The sequence below is a fragment of the Micropterus salmoides genome, unplaced genomic scaffold (genome assembly GCF_014851395.1).
Source record: "Micropterus salmoides isolate LMB-PRFRI ecotype aquatic unplaced genomic scaffold, ASM1485139v1 Ms_hic_scaffold_6, whole genome shotgun sequence".
NCBI lineage: Eukaryota > Metazoa > Chordata > Actinopteri > Centrarchiformes > Centrarchidae > Micropterus > Micropterus salmoides.
This window is the reverse complement of record NW_024044348.1, coordinates 19,853,414-19,870,883: the sequence shown is the minus strand read 5'-3', so window position 1 is coordinate 19,870,883 and position 17,470 is coordinate 19,853,414. Positions and strand designations below refer to the sequence as shown.

The 17,470-nt window shown below is 39.4% G+C and overlaps 2 protein-coding genes across 4 annotated transcripts in view; both read left to right on the top strand.

The window, feature by feature from the left end:
- Positions 1 to 1,115: 1,115 nt before the first annotated feature.
- On the top strand, positions 1,116 to 3,590 carry LOC119890452 (tetranectin-like protein). Its single transcript, XM_038701740.1, is given in 4 exon segments — positions 1,116 to 1,283; positions 1,378 to 1,464; positions 2,203 to 2,253; positions 2,256 to 3,590. Coding segments are annotated over 4 exon segments (594 nt in total). The 5' UTR covers positions 1,116 to 1,171; the 3' UTR covers positions 2,600 to 3,590.
- Positions 3,591 to 4,763: 1,173 nt separating this feature from the next.
- The window catches only part of LOC119890608 (ubiquitin carboxyl-terminal hydrolase 47-like), a 21,930-nt gene continuing 9,223 nt past the window's right edge, over positions 4,764 to 17,470 (top strand). The window contains exons 1-13 of one of the 3 annotated variants that reach the window (XM_038701939.1): positions 4,764 to 5,056; positions 10,954 to 11,148; positions 12,534 to 12,650; positions 12,733 to 12,886; positions 12,988 to 13,084; positions 13,173 to 13,318; positions 13,455 to 13,534; positions 14,771 to 14,920; positions 15,044 to 15,139; positions 15,222 to 15,374; positions 15,908 to 16,063; positions 16,966 to 17,097; positions 17,305 to 17,381. In XM_038701939.1, the coding sequence (XP_038557867.1) occupies positions 5,012 to 5,056; positions 10,954 to 11,148; positions 12,534 to 12,650; positions 12,733 to 12,886; positions 12,988 to 13,084; positions 13,173 to 13,318; positions 13,455 to 13,534; positions 14,771 to 14,920; positions 15,044 to 15,139; positions 15,222 to 15,374; positions 15,908 to 16,063; positions 16,966 to 17,097; positions 17,305 to 17,381 (1,598 nt within the window). In that variant the 5' untranslated portion in view covers positions 4,764 to 5,011. Of the gene's footprint in view, positions 5,057 to 8,216; positions 8,270 to 10,953; positions 11,149 to 12,533; positions 12,651 to 12,732; positions 12,887 to 12,987; positions 13,085 to 13,172; positions 13,319 to 13,454; positions 13,535 to 14,770; positions 14,921 to 15,043; positions 15,140 to 15,221; positions 15,375 to 15,904; positions 16,064 to 16,965; positions 17,098 to 17,304; positions 17,382 to 17,470 lie in introns of those variants that run through there. The other 2 variants (XM_038701938.1, XM_038701940.1) reach the window with 2 other exon arrangements.

Genomic DNA, 17,470 nt, shown 5'->3' with positions numbered 1-17,470 from the left:
TTGCTCATACAGCTTTTTTGCATGCTAACTAAACATAGAACTTTGACTCAATATTGTGCAATGAGGCTAAACTAAATAGATATTACATAGAGTACCATTTCACATCCATTTACACCTACTAGATGTAACCGTAAACTCTTGTATATTTATTTTTCAGAGACAGTTTCTGTAACATGCTGAAACAAATAACACATTCAGAATATCATTTTGGCATACTAGTGAGTGTATGTACTGAAACCAATAAAACTATCACAGAGTTTTTGATTAACATTCTTTGTTAGATTACATTATTCTAGAGAATGATTTACTTAGTGCATCCTTAAATGAAAGATAATACTCAAAAATGTATAATTTAAAAACTGTAAAATGGGGAAGAGTACATGAACTGCTTTTGAGAGTTGGATTGCTGAACTGAGCCCATATTCCCAATATTCTTTCTTATTTAGCTCCCCCCTCCTATCTTTATGCAACATCTCACTCTAAAAATAACCAGAGCTGGGAGCTGGACTTCCTCTGGTCTGGTAGTAGCTTTTTTTTTTAAGATTATACAGCTGGAAGACTGTGTGAATGAACAGATTTCAACAGTGTAGATTAGTTTACTGTGAACATTTACTCCTTTGCTTGTTTTATGTATTGAAAGTTGTAAATTAAAGCCTTATTAGTGTAGATTTCTACCACTTAGAGTACATATATCGTATATTTCACTGCTGGGCCAGGTGTTATTATTTGATAGTACACACAAGTTGGCACTTTTTCTGAGTTGACACCAAGGTGCAACATTATTATTTTTTAACATTATTTGTCAAGAAGTTAGCATGTCCAAAACCGATATGGAACTTGGGAGGGGAACACTGTGTGATAGTGAAGCAGTCAATGAATTTCCAGTTTGTTTGTGAAATGAAGGGAATACTGCTTAGTGCACCTTGTCCCAAGTAAATATTTATCAAAAGCCAGACACAAGGAAGTCATTATTTGCCACTGCACCCTCATACCTCTCTCACCTCCTCCTGATGTTTGGACAAAAACAAACAGAGTTGGAGCCAATGCAGGGGGAGTACCCAGAAAGGCATACAGAGGGGCCAGTATATATTGAGCTGCGTTTTTGGTTCCTTCCACGGCCGTACAAGGTGTGCCACTCAGTCCTGTCCTGTAGGACCCACTGGCCTCAGACATGGCACGTCTGGCCCTCCCTGTCTTCCTCGTTCTTTGCTTCTCCTTGCTCCACTTCAGCTCCGGCCGTCCATCTCGCACCAGGAAGGCCGTGTCACCTCGTCAGCCCGGAGGTAACTATGCACATGGCACGCAATTCATAAATAACATGTTTGCTATCGATGTACATTGGACCTGTTTGTTTCCTGCTTCTTTGCCGAGATGCAGCTGCAGAGGAAGATTATGTGAAATCTCAGCTTAAGAAGTTGTGGCAGGAGGTGAATTCACTGAAAGAGATGCAGGCGTTGCAGACAGGTACTGCCCTCACTGAATAAAGGAAGGTTAAAGAAAGGAGATGACAATGGATTTGATTTAGAAGCATTGCTACAGTCTTCAGTATGTTAGTTTAAGAAAATAAGTAAATAAGAAACAAACCATGGGACAATGGTTGAATAACAATATTATTGTGATTTTAGGTTGTATTCATAAACATGCTATGGTACTGTATATCACTGTTACTTGTTAATTTAGGCCACCGAGCTGTCGTGCAAGAATGTGGATAATTGGTAACTTCATAACTAGATTTTTAACTTCTTAGTGTCCTGAGTCACCAGCAGAGGGAAGCAGCACCCATCATCCATTAAATTGTAAAGTTAAAGGTTTAATTGCTGCAGAAGTGTAAGCTAAAATATCTAAATTGCTTATCTTATTTTTAAAAAATAATGATTTTTTTTACAAGATTTAGTCAATCATATCAAAATACTACACATCTATTGATTTATTATTATTGTTGTTTTTTTAAAATATGCCTACTTTTTCCTTTTCTTGGCTAATTTATTAGTCAATATTCAGACTGTGATCTCTCTGTATATAAGTTAATGAATATGGCTGTATGAATTGCTGTAAATTCTGTTGGAGAAACAAAAAGAGGGATTCCATCATAATTATTTTCCTGTTACTGAGGAAACTAAACATTGCAATAGTATTGAACTATTTGAATACCATATAGTTACTTTACAATTCATTCATAAAGTAAGTGCTTTGTGTTTTCAGTCTGTCTCCGTGGCATCAAAGCTCACAGGAAGTGTTATCTTACAATTGAGAACCCAAACATTACCACGAAGCAAATGAAGACTGTATTTCACAAGGAGGAACCCTTGCAACGCCGCGGGACAAGATGGAAAACAATATACTGAGAGACTATGCGAAGAGGAGTGCCCCAGGATCAAAGGAATTCTGGATTGGCGTGGCAGACATAGTTAAAGAAGGCCAGTATGTTGACGTCAACAGCCTGCCTGTCGGCTACTTCAACTGGGACCGCTCCAAGAAGCAGCCCACAGGAACGAAGAGGGAGAGCTGTGTTGCCCTTTCAGTGGTCGCGCAAGGAAAGTGGTACGATGAGGTGTGTGGCAGCCTCAAAAAGTACATCTGTGAATATGTCATTCCCTAAAGGAAACAGAGTGGCTGCTGACTACTTCATGATCATTTGTGTGGGTCATTGATTAAAAGTGTGCAAAAATGTGTTTTCAAATCTGGGCTAATTCATGATGGAAACACAGCTTGTTTTTGACTGTGTATTATGAAATGTATTTTATCAACTTGTGTCATTATAATTAGTAATTCAGAATCAGAATCAGAAAAGCTTTATTGCCTAGTACTTTTTACACTTATGAGGAATTTGTTTTGGAGATAAGGTGCTACATATAGACAAACATACAGTTGAGATAAATAAATGTAGAAGGTTATTAATTAGCTTTAATACACACAGTAGAAACTGAAATCAAAAGATATTCAGGTGAAATTATGTGATTTCCCTTTTATAAGAGCTATCAGGCAACTTCATGTTCACTTTATGCAAAGTCCCAAAGCTCAAACTATTTGATTTTGTCAAATCAACATAGTTTACATTAATACAGTTTCATACATAAACACCAGGGAGTTCCCCAGTTTACCACTCTACTGCTGACCACTGAACAGCTTGATTTAAGCAGATGTGGGTGTAGTGAACGGTAGCATGGAAGTGAAAGGAAGTGTTTGCCTGTTGGTTGTTCTGTTGGTTGCCTCACTTGGACACTGAAGGAATAGAGCCCAATGAAAAAAGTTTGAAATTTAATTTTGGGAGTAGTGTACATGGGCGTAAGAGAAGCAAGATACCCTTTGTTGTATGTTGCACTCACACACTGTTTTTAGACTAATTGACTAAAAAGGCAGCATGTATACTTCTGAATGGTAAGTGACGTTAAAACATTTAGTTATACAAGCTGACTGTGAGGCCTGAGCAGCACGATGAAGCCATTTGCTCTCTATTTTCTAAACATATTTTTTTTCTGTAATACTACCTTCTTGGGTAAAACTGTACATAAATCATTTCATACTAAAACATTATCGCAAGAAAATAAATTTTCACTGCACTGTACATAAATGGATTTATGGAACCATCATATCAGTGTTTCTTTTTGCAATAGAAAATTAATTGTGAGGGACTTACTGGTATATTTTGGTACCTATAATAGATGAAAAGCCTGTTCATATTCCCATTTCAGCACACAGTGAATCTGTATACTCCAACACACCTTTCCAGCCAGAACTATCTGCAAATGAATTTACTGATGATGATAACATGGAGGATAAATATGCATTCTGGTACACTCCATGACCTCTGTATCCCTTTCTCATAATCCCAGCCCAATGAATGTCTACTAGAGAAGATGCTTATCTACTTCAGCTGGAATACAAGTCTATGTGTAAGGTGACAACAAACAATGAGGAAATGCTTGTTTGCTTATTCTGTTATAACAAATCACTCTCTGGATACATGTAGTGCTCTATTTTGGTGCAGTGCCCCTTCTCAACCAAACCACACCACATCCACTGCAGCGCATACACTCAAATACAGACTCTTACACGAAAACTATACTATATCGGCAATCTAGAATCCGGAGTCAATCCGCCTAACTTGTCTTTGGAATGTTGGAGGAAACCCGGATCACTAAAAATAAACCTGAACAAACACATGAACATGGAATCATGTTATCAAACCTCGACCCTCCTTGCTGTGAGGTGAAATATGCATTTCTGACTGTTTGATCTGAATTTATGCTGCACCATGCAGTATGAGGTGTGCAGCAGTTTAAAAATGTCCAATATTATACAAAAATGACTGTGCAGTGCATCAACCTGTACCCTAAATTGAACAGTCTAGGGTAAAAGTCGAGTTTCTTTAGCGTGCCATTACACTTACTCTTGAGCGACAGCCACTCATTGTGACCTACTGCTCCTGGTTTACAAACATGTAAAACAGTAGTGAATCAGTTCAATAGAAAGAGAAAGAGAAATTAATTTGAGTTTGTGCACTTTGTGTACTCAGTTTAATTTGTCAATATTGTTGTGATCTGATTGAAAACAGTGCATTGTTAAATTTGAATGGATTGCCAAACTGACCCACAGCCCCGAACCACTCTCTGTCGCACAAGCTAAAACCATTACTGCCGTGTTTTTTTGTGCGTTTCTGTCATCTCTGTCCTTTTAAAGCGCAGACACGCACCTACGTCATCCTGTCCGCACACATCACGCACGCTTGTCTGGATGGAATGTGACGCCAAAGCTCCCTGAGTGAAGTCTCGCGGAGTAAAACACCGGCCATTTTTCTCCATTTATAGCAGGACACTTCGTGCTTGGGTAGTGTAACCGAAAGTGTTGCGATCACTTTGAAACGCCTACAAGTTTTTGGCAAGTTTAATTTTGTTCTCCAAGCATCCAAACTTACAACAAACAGGACACACACCATGTTTGTGTTTACCGCTGCGAAGTTTTTTCGCTGACACCCTTGTCCGGATAGACGCTTGTCTAAACTGTCGCACAAATGGAAATGGTGCCTAGCGAAGAGAACCAGTTCGTACCCAAAGAGGTGAGCTTATCACGGACCCAGTCCTGGTTGGAAAATCACCTTCTGGGCATTAGCTGTCACCCTTGTAGACCATGCTCATTAATAATGGCAAAACTTTGGCACCACTTTGGGAGTTTGCGATCTTGGTGTATCATTTACAGGCTAACTCTCAGCTGCTAACAGTTAGCTAAACATGACTTGGATGGCCTATCATGACATGGCTGGCTAACTTACGTTCAAGCTAATCAGTTAGCGGCTAGTTTCGCTGCATCTCAGACAAAGTGAGTTTCTGTTGGTTAGCGAAAGCTTTAGCATAATTATCATTAACTTATTTTGCCTTTGAATTTGGCTCTCTGGTCAACAGAAACCAGAGCTTTTCAAATGTTGTGGTTGACATTATGTTATGCCCCAAACAAAGACGATATGTCAATATTTATTAGCTAACTTGCAAGTAACATTAGCTAGTGTAATTTGGCTAACGTTGGCTAATGTCGTTAGCCTTTTAGGTCTGGTTAGTGGAACAACTCTAGCCAATCTAGATGTTTATGAAGTTGCTAAACCAAATGCAGATGGCTACATCAATGGACATGACTGTCAGTGTTAAATAACGTTTACCGATAATGCTAGTTTTATAAATATGCAGTGTACTTTGATTCCTTCTTGCCCGCGTTTGCAGATTGTTTTGACTGTAACTTGTAGCTTTACTGTAACGTTAGCGTTAGCTAGTCAAATTTGCTAGCTAACGCTAATGTTAGCGGATTGAACTATCTGACTTACCTCAGATAGATGCAGGTGTGTATTTAACAAAACGTTAGCGTTAATCTTAGTTATTTTGGTGCCCCTAATGTTAGAATAAAAACATTTGCCCTTCATATTGACAAATCCTTTACGAACTCGTTTGTCATGATGATATCGTTAAGTTACTTCGCCTTTGCTTGTTTGTCGTGCTATGTTTGTCTTGGTTAAAGCGGTTCACCTGCAATACGCTGCCTAAAACAATAATCCATTAATCTACAATACGACTATGTTGTCGTATTTGCCACACAAGTAGGAATTGAATCGGCTCTAGCATCTGTCAACCCTATTGATGGTCACCAGATGTTAATTGTGTTGTTGACATGTTTGCTCAGGTTAACAGTGTGATTTCAACATAAACGTCTTAGTGGGCATTATTGGCATGGCAGTGATGTTCATGTGTTATTTTGTACTTAAATAGTTTATATCTATATGGTTACTACATGTTATTTGCAGACCCTATATTTAATTGTTTTTTTCAAAGCCCTTTGGCTGCATTGACGTCAGCTACAGACATACATCAAGCATAGGACGTCACTCGTTGATATTGGGGTTGGTGGGAAAATTGGATTTGGTGATGCAGCACTGCACACTTGTTAATTTTCAATATGTTTCATAGTAATAGTGAAGCCATTAGCTACACAACTTATTCATGGGTTATTAATCAATGTAATAAAACCCTACTGGACAAGCCTTTATTTTAAACAAGAAGGATGACTTGAGCTTTTGAGGAGGATATAGGCTTGTATTATTTGATTTTCAATTTGGCAGCAAAACAGGAATTTCTTAGACTTCCAGACTTTTAGCACTTAAATCACATTTTACTGGTAAATAAAAGTTAAGATAGAGAATGGTTGGTAGGATCATTTAGTTCCCAGCTCTGCGTTGGATCATTTTATGTATCTAAATCTTTCATATTGGGGTATGCAAGTTTTTCTGATTGTTAAATTTTCATAGTGCATCCCAGTGTTCAGTTTGCTGTCTTTTAAAGACATTTCAACAGTCAGCTGTGAGACCAGCAACACGATTTAAAAAGAATAAAATGAACTTGGAGTTTATTTGTTTTGAAAAAAGTAGATATTAGTTAGAATGGTTTTGAAGTAATATTCATATTTTTGCTTTATCATAACAAGAACAACCTATATTTGATTTTAAGGTGCATCTTGACTTGACTCCAAATTGCCTTTTGTTTTCCATACAAGTTAGTCGGGTAATCATTTATTCAATTTTTTTCCAGTCAGAAAGTTTCTCACACGAATAAATTCACTTACGTCTGTGCTACAGTGTGTTGTCTTTGAAGGCCATGTATCGACAGACGCTATAGAAAGGCACATGCAAAAACATACTTCTCCACAGTTCATAATACTGTGATAGCATTATGTACGAAAAGTTAAAGAAGATGAATACTTTTAAAAGTGTTGCATAGTGGTCTGTTTTGCTAGTACAAATAAAACATAAAAAATGTAATGTTTGCCCCCACTATTAGAGTGGATTGTGTTCCCACCACTTTAATTCCCCAATGTTTTATTTTAAATATTTAGGGGTCTTTGAGCATTGAACCTCCTTCTTTATGTTTGACTTTGTGAAGACATCTTTCCTTTAGTGGAAACTAAAGTTGTCATGTTTTGCAGTTGCACATAAAAATCCTTTGTTGTTTTCACAGTCCTTTTCCTTTTTGCTGCCAGTGGTGTCTGAACAAACATGCAATTTGAGGTAGCTAAATTATTTAGTTGAGCCACAACAACAAATTTTTTTTTTAATATAGACAAATTAATTTTCTAATTTACCAGCCACTGTCACTACTTGCCAAAACCATTTTATGATACAGTAGTTCATCCAAATTGATGGCTGGTTACTTTCCAAAATGTCATATTTATATTAAAAATGTACCATGTACTATAAATTGTATTTGAATTAGAATATTGGCTGTTGGTAATTCAATCACCAGCATCTCTGTTTTGTGTGTTTGTGTGTGCAATGTGCAGGTGTAGTTGCATTACATTTTATTAATAGGGGTTCATGGATACTGACATTTCACAACATTATAGCCTGTCATTATTTTTGTGCCATTTAGAATCAGTTACATCTGTAAAGAAATGCTGTGCTTTGCAGTACCTGTGGTGTGATGTCAGCACCTTGTGATTATATCCACGGTAAAAATAACCTTTAATCTCATAATACACTTGTGTGTTGTCAGCTGAAGCTTCTTTATAGGATCTGTCAGTCACATTTTGCCAAGATCACAAAGCGATTGCAAAAACTGTAATCACTTCAGTATATTCCTGTGATTAACAGCCAAGAAGTTGATTTGCTAGCCAAACAGTGGTAGGTGTTTTTCTTGTTGTTTTAAATTGTTCTTCACTATCTCCGTTTTATTATTAGGGTGTGTTTTGGAGTTGCAGACAGAGTATTTTTGATGAGATGAAGAGGATTTCTCAGGTAGCCTTGCCATACGTGTGTGAATGTGTGTGTGCGCGGTGCTCATTTTAAAGCATGGTGTTAAATAGATGCATGACACAGCAACGTGATTACCATCACACTGGACATACTATCGGGACATCTTCAGTAGGAGACCATTTCACAAACAAGAGCTTTTGTATTTAATGTTGATACAATACTATAGTAGTAAGAATTATTACTTAAATCAGGGAGTATCTGATCAAATGGAAGTACACACAGTTAAGAATCAGACCAGAATTTAATGTAATTTCATTTAACCCTCTGCTCTACTTTTTAATAGCTTATCAATTGATTTAATTATTACAGTTGTATATTACCTTTATATATAATTTGACAGGCATTAGCGCTTGTTGTGTTAGTTTTTCTTGCTACTTTCATTTTTGACATTAGCTTTTAGTTTCAGTTCAGCAAATCATTTGAGCCTGTTATAGGCTCGAACAGTTACAGGAACTACCAGACCAATCTGAAAACAAACTATGGGGAGTGTTCAAATGATGAAGTGACTCCTCAATTTAAGCTGTGAATCATACAGTAAAATGAAGCACGTGTCAGCAATTGCATGGCCTGTTTAGCAACATATTTTGGACAGAGAGAAATGGGACAACCTGTCCATGTTTTTCTGTTTCTATAATCATAACCAACGGGCCTTGCCCAGTCATGTGCAGGAAGGTTTGTTGCTCGTGTGTCAGTAAGTCAGAGAACTGGTAATGTTCTCTTTAATTCTTCCTGACTGCCAGAAAGCAGTGCTTTAGACCATAGAAGGTTTATTTGTCACATCACAACAAGTTATGAATTGAAATTGAGTGTAACTCCCTTCTGCTACGTACCAGACAATACACAGTAATATCAAAAGTAATCATAAAATGGTAAACAGAAATAAACCATATTCAGTGGAGAAGTGCTGAGGATGAATTTTAGTTTAAAAGTCTGATAGCTTGGGGAGAGGGGGCGCTTTTCTGTAGTCCAGTGGTGCGGCCACAGAAGCGAGACCTGGAAGAAAAAATCTTTTTAAATTTCAATTTTGGTTACATAATTCCAGTAATTGAGATGCGAGAAACATGTCATACACTTTTTTTTTTACATGTCCTTCTGTAGGTCCCATTAAAAATGATCAATTTGGCATTCTTAAGAACTCATTTGCTGTCCATTTTCTATTACGTTTTTCTAATTTAAAACAATATAAAACACATTTCATCATGAAATTTTCAATTTTAAGAAACCTTCCTTTAACTAAAAATTTTTTAGTACCTTTTTAAAAACATTTTGCTCAATGGGTTAAAGATCTGAAACTAAGGATGAGTCAGTACTCATACAATGTGATGAACACATCATGCATTGTACATCAGAAGGCAATTCTTGGTCTTTGACACACAAAGAAGCATGTTGCATCTGCAAATATTGTCTGCAACACTGAGTGCTCTGTTCCTTGAAAATGACTAACATATCAACAATACAAACCTGATATTTGTGTAACTTTGATAATTTGTCTGTCTTAAGCCTATTTCACAGTCTGGCTGTTACTGGGGCCAAATCAGCAATCGATCGGTGCTCGCCGGTCGTTATGTGTGAACTTCGCAATGACTCATCAAAACGGCTCCCTGACGCATCGCTGACTCCAGCCAGATATCTAGCACGGCAAATATCTTGAGGAGTCGGCCGAATCGAAATGCACATCCAGCCAATGACAGCAGGCAGCTGTCAGAACAGGCAGCTACTTTTTCACTGCAAACCTCTTTTTACTCACTTCCAGCTCTCTCTGTAGGACAGACAATCCCTGCTGACTGTGTGTGCTAATCTATTTTTTCACCCATCTTAGTTGTCTTTAAATTGCTATATTTATTATGATATACAACTGCTGTTAGTGTGTAGTTTCACGCCATTTCCTGCGCCACTTTTCCTGCGCCACTTTTCCTGCGTGTTTTCTTGACAAAATGTTGGGAGACCTGCGCCGGGTGGCAGTCGGTGTCAGCTCGTGTAGTGTGTGACCCCTTGTCGCCGATCAGTCACGTTGTGTGAATGCCACAATGACTTCAAGACTCCCGTCACAAGACGGCAAGTTGTGTAGAGTGAACAGCACGGCAATCTGCCAACGCTGAAAGTTATGAAATCTGTGCAAACTGTTGGGGCCATAAAAACTGCTTGCTGTGATTCCTACCATTTCGAAAAGAGAGAACATTTGCTAGAGAACTCCTGCCCCTTTGTATTGATAGTGAATACATACAGTTTAATAATTAACAATAATCTCTTTATTGGGGCCTGGTATCGTTTGAAACGTTTTTCTGAACTTTTTTATAATTGACAACATTTTCATTTAAATCAGACACGCTGATCAAATAATGATTGAACATTAAGCTGGCCAGACATTCTATTCTAGTTTTTGATATTTTCTCTACACATTTCTGTTGGTACCACAAATATATTGCGGTTCGATATCAAGCTGTAATTTTGTCAAAATTTTACTTTACTTGTGACAAGTTAGTCATGTCAGTACTGAGGCATTATATGAGATGGTATTTTCTTCTGTGTACTGCCATGTTTCTCATGACATTGCACAGCCTTACAAATGTTCTAATCATTTACTGTAAAGCATAGATTTTCACAGTACATGGTGCTTTATAACACAAAATCCAGAATGAAAGTCGTTTTTTCCTGTTGATTTTCAGATCCAAAATGCAGCTGAGGAGCCCAGGGTGCTGTGTATAATTCAGGACACCACCAGTGCAAAGACAGTCAATGAGAGGCTGACCCTCAACCTGCCTGCTTCCACCACCCTCTCCAAACTTTATGAAGATGTTGCCCATAAAGCGGGATACGTGAATGGCACGTTTGACCTGGCCTGGGGAAATACGCCAGACATGGTTAGGAAATTTATTAATCTAGACAGCCACTTTTGTTTCTGCCAACATGTGATTATGGTTTTCAAAATAAATCTACACAGCATAACAGGAAACAACATTAGCATAATTATGGCTCTCAGCTGGGTTATGTGCTGAAGTTTTGTGATTACACTGCCAAATCAAAAGTTTAAGTGTAGGTAAGAGCTGCATTTCAGGATGATGCTAAGGTAGCACATAACAAGTTGGGAGGAGGGATGACATGCAAAAGGGTGTTTCTTAGCTTGATTGTGTTGAAAATATGTGGTTTGCAATCAGTAGGAGCTTTTTTTCCTCCTGTTTGACTTATGTGTTCAAACAAATGTAGTTGTCTTAATCTTGCTTGGCTGATTCAACTGAAAAAATGCTGGTTGACTCGGGGGGGCTTCTCAACTAATGATTTGAATCGCGTTCAGTGGACGTCTTTGTCATCTGTCCGGTGGCCAGAAACAAAACTCTTAAGTGGATGCTAAATGGATATATAGGCATTTGTTTGCTAAAGTGTGCAATAACAGTTTTAAAAGAAATGAAATTGAAATGCCAGTGTTGAGTTTCTAGGTTTTTCTATTGTCCTCAGTTGGTCAAAAAATGCATTTGTAATAATGGCTCCCAGCCCTGTTTGCAGTTGCTATTCATTTGTTCGCTATTTATAAGAAATTTATGTTAGGACACATAGCCCCTTTCACTTCACCACATTGGAAGGGCAGTGTCACATATCATGACCTCAGCAAAGCTGATGGTGGCAGAGATATGTTAGAAATTCAGACAGTGCCAGCTGGTTTTTCTTTTTTCGCGTTATCAATGTTCAGAAGTTTGTCTTTCCTACCATTGTTCTCTGCTACAAAGAAAACGTGTTTAAGAACAGTGTTGCTAAGAAAGAGCACTCCCATATTTAGCACAGAAAACTATAGAATGAATGCGTCCTTAATGTGCTCACTCACTGTTGACTATGATTTTGTGTCTATGTTTGTGTATATACTACTCCCTTTTCTTAAATGAGCACAGGCTAATCCTGCCAAAGCCCAGGTGCTGTGTCTGTTGTTATCTCACTGAGTAGGTCAGTGGATTAAGCTATTGCACTGCAGCACTTTGCTTGCTTGTCCTCAGCTTGTCCAGGAGAAAGACAGAAAGTCTCCTGCTACGGAGCATTGTTCACATGTTGGCTTCAAGCTACTTTCCTCGTACGCGGCAATACAGAGTATTTGCTGGAAATGAGTTCAGTGGGAATCTAAGTCTTCTCGTGAGTTCATCCAGTTTGTAGCCTGTAGAAAACTTGTTTTGATGGATTTGTTGCAGCTGTTGTTTTTCTGTTTTTTGCAGGGATAGTAGTTTTCTTTCGTGATTTTTGTTATTACTCTGCGTCCCTCCAGGCACCGCTGGACCACAGCAGTGAGATGTCCCTCTCAGATTCTGGGTTTGAGCCTGGTGGTAAGAGGAATTTCCTCCACCTTACAGACAAAGATGGAGAGCAGCCCCAGATGGCATCGGTGAGGGGACTACATTGGTTTTGCTTTTGGAAACTAAACGTATTTTATTAAAAGCTTCCTCTATTTATGTTTATGTGCGCAGGATGAGTCAGGAACAGCAGATAGCAGTGGACTGGATGACAGTTCCCAGGAGCGGTTTATTGGGCCACTACCAAGAGACGGCACTGCAGGCTGCAGTGGTGACTACAGCAGTCCATCTTACTCCTACTCATCCATCCTTAACAAATCTGAGACGGGTGAGCTTTTGTCTCCTGTTGAATGCATGACATGCGTCTCTTTTTTTTTTTTATATAACCCCAACTGACCTCTTATTTCTTGAACCTTGCCCCCGCTGTAGGTTATGTGGGCCTAGTCAACCAAGCCATGACCTGCTATTTGAACAGTCTTCTACAGACGCTGTTCATGACCCCGGAGTTCAGGAATGCTCTTTACAAGTAAGAACTGCGTTCGTAGAAGTCTTTTGTCAAGTTTTACTTGTTAATAAACTTTTAAAATTCTTTTATACCTTCTGTCCAACTTCAGCTGGGAGTTTGAGGAGTCTGAGGAGGAGCCAGTCACCAGTATCCCCTACCAGCTGCAAAGGCTGTTTGTTCTGCTGCAGACTAGCAAGAAACGGGCAATTGAGACCACTGATGTGACGCGGAGCTTTGGCTGGGACAGCAGTGAGGGTGAGCATTTGTACTCTCCTGTGATTAGACTCACATGGCTTGTCTGCGTGTTTGTGAAAGGAGATACCATGTGCCTCTGCATCTGTACACTTACACCTTTTGTCCGTTTTTTTTTTCTTTTTTTTTTTTTTTTTAGCTTGGCAGCAGCATGACGTCCAGGAGCTGTGCAGGGTCATGTTTGATGCCCTGGAGCAAAAGTGGAAGCAGACGGAGCAGGTAGGAGAAAGCATGATTTTTTTCGAGACTTTTAACAACAAAAATTCAGCCACCAGTCTTGACGGCTCCCCCCACAATGGAAACAAAAGACCTACTGTGAGAAAAGTGAAATGGGCCAGTAAGCCTCAGGGTTAGCTGTTTCTTATCTCAGGAGTGAGTTATAAACTGCAAACACGTAATCCAGTGTGCGTATGTGCAGCCATGCGGTCTGTACACATGAGCTCCTGGTTAGAACAAAATGAATACATGTGATGGAGCCACAATAAAAACAATAATGAATGCTACTGTAGTGGATTATATTGTTTCTACAGTGAAAGTAGCATTTTAAAGTAAACTGGTAATAGGAGAACTATGAATAATCACTGTTTTTATTCAACTCCAGATGACATGTGAAGATTTAGCTTTCTTTCAAGCTCCACTGTAGAATTTGGATATGCGTGCATTTTGTTTACTGATGGTCCTGAGGCTGTGAAAACATTTGACATTAAACAACTGTTTTCACTGCCTGATTAGCACACTGAGAAGCTAGATGCGATGAATTGTATAAATGGGGATAATGACATACATTGTTGAACACTCTCTCGATCATGGCAGTCATGGTGTACTACACTACACGAAAAGTGACTGATGGGTTAAGATTGGGGGAAAAAGACAGCTCGAGAGGGAAGTTTAAATAATGCTTTACCTGGTCAAAAGCTGTGTGTAAGTAGGCATAATGTTTGGAAAGTTGTCTGACACAGCCCCTTGTTAACATAATCAACATGTCAACATGCTAACTGCAGGCAATTTAGCATGTTAGCTGTAGTTCATACACCTGGGCCTGACGGAATACAACTTGGACCAATGAAAGTTGAGCTACAGTAAATCTGACATCATAGAGCTGAGCCTAGTGAACTGCGTCTGAGATGTCCTAAAATGGCCACAGTACAAAGGATAATCCCTTTTGATTTTGGTAACAACATGGCATTTCCTTTCATTAGACCAAACTTTGAATGTTTTGCCGCACTAGTGGTAAGAATCTAAGAATAGCAACGTTTTGACCATCTGTTTTTGACCGTTTTGGATGGCAGGTTTTGTCACACCACAAGAATTGTTCAGTGGTAGCTCCTTAAATAAGATAATGTAGCATAAGATAATGTAGCAGGGAAAGAAAATCTTGTTGCCCAAAACAAACACCATATTGTTACAAGTTAACATGGCTGAGGAGGCCTGACTGTCATGCCTCCACATCCTCAGGCTGACCTGATCAACCAGTTGTACCAGGGGAAGCTGAAGGATTACGTCCGTTGTCTGGAGTGTGGCTATGAGAGCTGGAGGATCGATACTTACCTGGACATCCCTCTTGTGATCAGACCCTTCGGAGCCAGCCAGGCATATGGCAGTGTGGTGTGTTTCTCTTCACATTTCATTCATTTAAACATTTAACACATTGACAGCAACACATTATAAAAACTTGTACTTTTTAATACAGTTTATTATCATTTAGTATTCTATCGTCCTCTTCCACAGGAAGAGGCTTTGCAGGCTTTTATCCAACCAGAAACTCTGGATGGACCCAACCAGTACTTCTGTGAGCGCTGCAAAAAGAAATGTGACGCCCGGAAGGTGAGCACACTGCAAATGTTATGTCAAGGCAGTGCTTTGCTGTTGACCTGCCTGATTCATCGAAAAATGTTTCTCTACACAGGGGCTGAGATTTCTGCACTTTCCCTACCTGCTGACACTACAGCTGAAGCGGTTTGATTTTGACTACACCACTATGCATCGCATCAAGCTTAATGACCGCATGACTTTCCCAGAGGAGCTTGACATGAGTCCATTCATTGATGTGGAAGATGAGGTGAGAGCAGCTGGCAGTACCTACTTCATCACAATGTCTGGTTTATTAGATTATTAGGTCTTCTTATTAACCATTAATATCTTGATGTGACTATAGGCTATGAATGGAAAAAGGAAAATGTGTCACACACTCTACTTTCATGTCCCCCACCCCTATCATGTAACATTTTGATCAATGCTCAGATGAAGGCAGTATCATTTTCAATCGTAACCTTAAGATAATCCATCGGGTGTTGATGTTTAAAACGGTAATTCCGCTACTGTGTTCCCCAGAGTACTAGTGAGTGAACGATTTTTCTTCTTTGTTCACTAATATAGACAACACAAGGGCAAATCCACAAACCTTTTAGGCCATGAAGGCAGCACCCGATGTGTCTTTTGTTTTAGATTTTTTCTGTTGATCTTCTCAAGGAACAAAAACTACTTGCAGTTTTTTAGCAACTCAAGGTATTTGTGTCATGTAACTTCTGGTTGACTTCTGTCTTTTTTAAACCCTCTCTGTGATTGATTTTGAAATGGTCTCCTCTCTAGAAGTCTCCTCAGACAGAGAGCTGCACTGACAGTGGAGCAGAGAATGAAGGCAGTTGTCACAGTGATCAGATGAGCAACGATTTTTCCACCGATGATTGTGTGGACGAGGGCATCTGCTTGGACAGCACCAGCAGCACAGAGAGGGTGTTGAAGCCAAAGGTAATAATCTTGACCATAGTTTGTGTAAAAGAAGTGGACGTAGTCATCGTGACATCACCTGTTGGTTTCTGGACTGCCGTTTTGAAGCCTCGAGTTTGACCGATAGGGCGCCGCCTTGTTTAGTTTTTGCAACCAGCGGCACCGGACGTGACAATATTTGGATGAGATGGTGGAGCTAACGGCCATTTGTGGAGCTAGCTAGCTTGCTTAGCTAGGTGCATCTGTAATTCACATTAACTGTCATTTTAACAGGGCTGACAATTTTGTCTAGCAAACAGGCTTAAACTAAATGTACTCACCAGAGGAAGTGAACAGCCAACTCCTAATAAGCCTTTTCAACGGTGCCGTGGGTACGAGTCACTCTAGCTTGATTGACAGGTCGCCATGGTAACGACTTGTCAATCACAGATAATCCCGCCCTGAAGCATACTCTGCTTTATGGTCTGTTATCCTTTTCTATTTTTCCATAATTTACTAAATGAATATCATGTTATATTGAAGAAGACATGAAACGAGCGACTGAGAACATAAACTCATTTTAAATCAGCTGAAAAGTAGCAACATTTTACCATTATTTCTAATGGAACAGGACTTCTTTTTGCAACCAGAAGAGTCACCCCCTGCTGGCTGTTTAAAGACCTTCCATGTTCGCCTCAGGTTTCTGACCGGAAGCTTCCCGCTTGATCTTGACCACTCGAAATATGATAAGATGCTTTACTTCCCTACTCTTGTTACATGAGATGTCTGTCTTTCATGCTTATATTTTGCCATTGCATCTGCAGTGTCATTAGTAGACGCCCCCAGTGTCGACATCAGTTACCCTGTAGGTTGTGCACCAATTAAATACAGCTTGGTTGTTGCTTTTATCTGAGCAATAAGAGTTTCCCCCTGTCTATTCTCAGAGTTTGCTGACCTTTGAGCTTTTCTCCGTCATGGTCCATTCTGGGAGTGCTGCAGGTGGCCACTACTACGCCTGCATCAAATCCTTCAGTGATGGCCAGTGGTACAGTTTCAACGATCAACACGTCAGCAAGGTCAGCCTCAGCCCTTGAGGAACCTGTTTTGTCCTTGTACAGCACCTAAATCTCGGGCGGAAGAAGTCACCAGATTATATGAGTGCTAGTCATCAGTTTGTGCTCTTACTAAACTAAGCAAATTGTGTAATTTTAACACTCTACTTATCTTTAACAAGTATCTGTTGAATCATTGTCATTATGTTTCTGTGCATTTCCGGTGGGCAGATCACCCAAGATGATATCAGGAAGACGTACGGAGGGTCCTCAGGGAGCAGAGGCTATTATTCTAGTGCCTTTGCGAGGTCAGTTGTTTCTCATGTCTGTCTCAACACTCAGTATGTCAACACACATCACATGCTTACAGTGCATTGGCTTAGGGAATGCAATAATG